This window comes from Protomyctophum parallelum (genome assembly GCF_964188405.1).
Source record: "Protomyctophum parallelum genome assembly, chromosome: 5".
Taxonomy (NCBI): Eukaryota; Metazoa; Chordata; class Actinopteri; order Myctophiformes; family Myctophidae; genus Protomyctophum; species Protomyctophum parallelum.
The window spans coordinates 14,399,998-14,403,502 of NC_139702.1; the positions used below are offsets into that span (position 1 = coordinate 14,399,998).

Consider the following 3,505-nt stretch of genomic DNA (forward strand, 5'->3'; position numbering starts at 1 on the left):
TTAGAAGTCACTACAAAACCACACAATCAGCCTACAGGGTGTCATGCCCCTTTACGTTTGGACTAGTTGGCTTTAATACAAATATATTTTTTATACAAATTTAATGGCAATAAAAATAATCTGCTTTATGGTGTCTTTTGTGTTAAAATGACAGGCAGAATCTGTTTTGTTCATAAACCGTACCTCAATTCTCCCTGTTAGGGTGGACATGGATTGATTTGTGTGAATATTCTGTATTTTTTTAAATCATATTTAAATGTTTTATTTGTATATGTTCTCATAGTTCAAAGAGAATAAATAATATATCTAAATCCAGATACAATTGTTGTCTTTTGTAATACTATACACATTATATTCTGCATATAAATTCAAAGCTGCAAAATAAATAGAGGAATAGAATGGAATATTATTGATGAGATATTTTTATTTTATTTGTATCATTACATTTATTTACTGCTTTGCAATGTGCAGTCACAACCCAAGAGGCAAAAATGAATGAATGACCTAACAGTCAAAACCCATCCCTATATAATATGATGCAATATCCTTCTATTGCGTAAAAGTTTAGTTTTCTTCATGTAAATTTACAGTATTTACAGTCTTTGTTTCTCAGTGACATAAGGAAAGGAGATTGTCAATTTGTGTTCTATGACTCGCCTGTGGTGTCCATTGTCATTTCCGACTTGATTTGCTGATACACTTACTTAACCGTTTGGCCGCCAGGATTAATTAGAGAATGTATATGCCAGGATATCCCCCTGTTCAACCCTTATTTTGAAGATCCAAAACACCGCGACCGGATGTTGTGTTGATATAATAGTGTGTGTGTTGTCTCGACCGGATGTTGATCCTTCTGGAAATTACTATCCTGAGGATATGGTAACCCCACGGCCTTTCTTTCCTCCAGTGCCATATCCTTTGCCAAAAATGTCCACTTGCAGCATAAACATATCGAATGGGCAGACTACAGAATAAACTACTGATTTTGGTGCCCGCATGGCCTTCCTTCATACATTACAGTCTTCCATAGGGTTTGTGCGCTTTTGATGAAATCTGTCAAATCGTATATTTCCTGGTGTAGTTTAAGGTCTCGCATCAATTTATTTTTGAGAGCATGCACGGTTTCGCTGTAGCTGACACTCAACGGGGCCATCGGTGGAGCACCGCGCCAAAGGGTCGGCAGGTACCAATTGTTCGCATCCGGATCATATTCAATCACGTCTGAGAGCTTTGTGATCGTGTGCTTCCTTTCTGCCCCGGACGCCGTTGCAATCATTTGTTCCAGCTGCGCTGAGAACTGTGTCTCTCTCTCTTTCCTCTCACGAGTGGCCACGTCTGACTTGTTTGTGTGCACAAAATGGCACACCGGCCTTAGTTTGCCCGTGTTGTGCATTCTGACGAAAGCGTGAACCACAATCTCCAAGACGTCTTTCATCTCCGCGGTGGCGCTGTCCTCCGAAATGTTGACGATCACGACGTCACTGAGGCCCACGGCGAGCGTTGCGACTTCCTTGTCCCGCTCGTGGCTGTCGTCGTCTTGCTTCACCTGATGTGGTTTCAGGCCCTCGGTGTCGATCACCACGAGGCAGTCGCACCCCAATTCATCCCGGACGTCTTCGCCGACGCCCATCAGTTGGAGGTGAGCACCTCGGGTGCATCTCCCACCGCCCACGCCGAACCTGAGGCCGAACATGGTGTTGAGGAGGGTTGACTTCCCCGCGTTTTCAGCTCCCAGGATTGTGACGACCTTGACGTTGCTATTGGAGTGCATGATGTCGTGAAGCTCGGCAAGTACGTCCGTGATCCATTTCATCGGGATGTTTGACGCGTCTCCGTCGAACAGCTCGACGGGGAAACCATCCAGCAGCATCTGAGCACAGTGTGCGGGGAGGTGTTCCATGACCTTTCTCTGCTGGCTGTATTCTGGCAGATAGGGCATATATTTATAGAGCTGCCCACACTCGCGAAAGAAGTGCTCCAGGCCCAAAGAACAGTCGGAGATGTTCTTATCAATCTCCACTATCCTTTCTTTTGCTTGGGGAGATTTCCGGCGGAGGTCTGCGTACTGATCCCTCAAACCCGACAGCTCCTGCCGGGACAGGTCTTCTAGATCCATTTCCAACCATCGGAGGAAATGGGATCGCTGCACCTCTGAAGTCACCACCCCGTGAAGGAAGTCCGCCATCGGAGGGCTCTTCCCCAGTCTCTCTTGTTTCCGTCTGAGCTCTTTCTCCTGTGTTTTCAAGTAGCTCCTGTAGTGATCGACGTTTTGCCTGCCAGCTTTTCGCAGTCTGTAACTCTCTTTCTCCAACCAGGAGAGTCCTTTCCAGACGGATCCCTGGGACAGCAGCTGTTTGCTCTTGAACTCTGCCACCGTCGTTATGGTCCTGGTGATTTTGCCTGCGTTCTTTCTGGCACCCTGACACTCCTCGCTGTCCTCGTCGACGAGGATCCCAGAACGACGAGCTGATTTGGCCATGTTCTCCACTGACATTTTGCTGTGGCAACTTTCTAGCATCGTTGCTACTGAAGTCTGGAGGGCTTTCACCAAGTCTTCTTCAGACCTCTTCTTTTGGATCACCGTAGTTGTCTTCAAGCTTGATTTTGTTGCCATCTTTTTCAGCGTGAAGAACTTGCCCTGCAAACTGGTGGTGACCAAGAAGACCTCCGCCTTCATGTCGATTCCTTCCAACATCTTGATGTTCTGTGTGTCATCGCAGAAAATATAAACGGCTGCCGATGTCTGACAGAGAAAGGAGAACTGCTTGTCAAAGACCCTGATGTCTCCTCTGAGGTTTGCTACGGCCACAGGATCAGTGAACCGGTCTACGTTCCTGTTCCCACAAGGCAGGTACCAGGCGATTTCAACTAGGCCACCGGAAATCCTTCTGGGAATGTCGCAGCACGTCATGTTACGATGGCAAAATGTGTCATGGTGCTGTTTCGCGTTACTGAGGAGTTTGTTCAATATCAAAGACTTAGAGAAGTTGCTTTTCCCTTGCCTGACAAAGGACACCAAAGGCATCTGAGAGAGCACGAGTCTCTCCTCAACGAAGGACTTTGTGAACGCGTGATAAGCAGGACTGAACCTTCTCACTATGTCCCGCATGGACCACAGCATCATCGTGACTTCTCTCGTCTCGTGGTCGGGCAGCAAGAGAGGAACGGCAAATTGACAGAGGGACATTTTCTGGACTAATGCCTGCTGGAGTAAAGCGTCTGAACACAGAAACACAGCTGTCGTCAGGTCGAGGGGATTAATGGCGCTGTAGCTGTCACTACCAGCATCACTACTGCTGTTGTCAGCATCACTAGATGCTAAGCTGACAGATCTAGCGTTCGCATTGGCCATCATGAGTTTCTTCAAAAAGGCACCTGGCAGTGATTCCATTTTGTCCGTTTTCTTGCCTGATATGTCGTTTCGATCGATCTCCAGGACGGTGCTCAGCGTGAGCTTGTTTTCGTATTGGTCGTCGAGTCCGATCTTGGATAAGACCTCCATGAG

At 46.9% G+C, this 3,505-nt stretch overlaps 1 protein-coding gene across 1 annotated transcript; it reads right to left on the reverse strand.

The window, feature by feature from the left end:
- On the reverse strand, positions 1-3,505 carry LOC310858207 (up-regulator of cell proliferation-like; the record flags this gene model as incomplete). Its single annotated transcript, XM_083764315.1, has 2 exons — positions 1,188-3,505; positions 1-10 (listed from the first exon to the last, which is right to left on the reverse strand). The coding sequence occupies exons 1-2, from the start codon at positions 3,500-3,502 to the stop codon at positions 1-3; spliced, it is 2,325 nt and encodes a 774-aa protein (XP_083620441.1). The 5' UTR covers positions 3,503-3,505.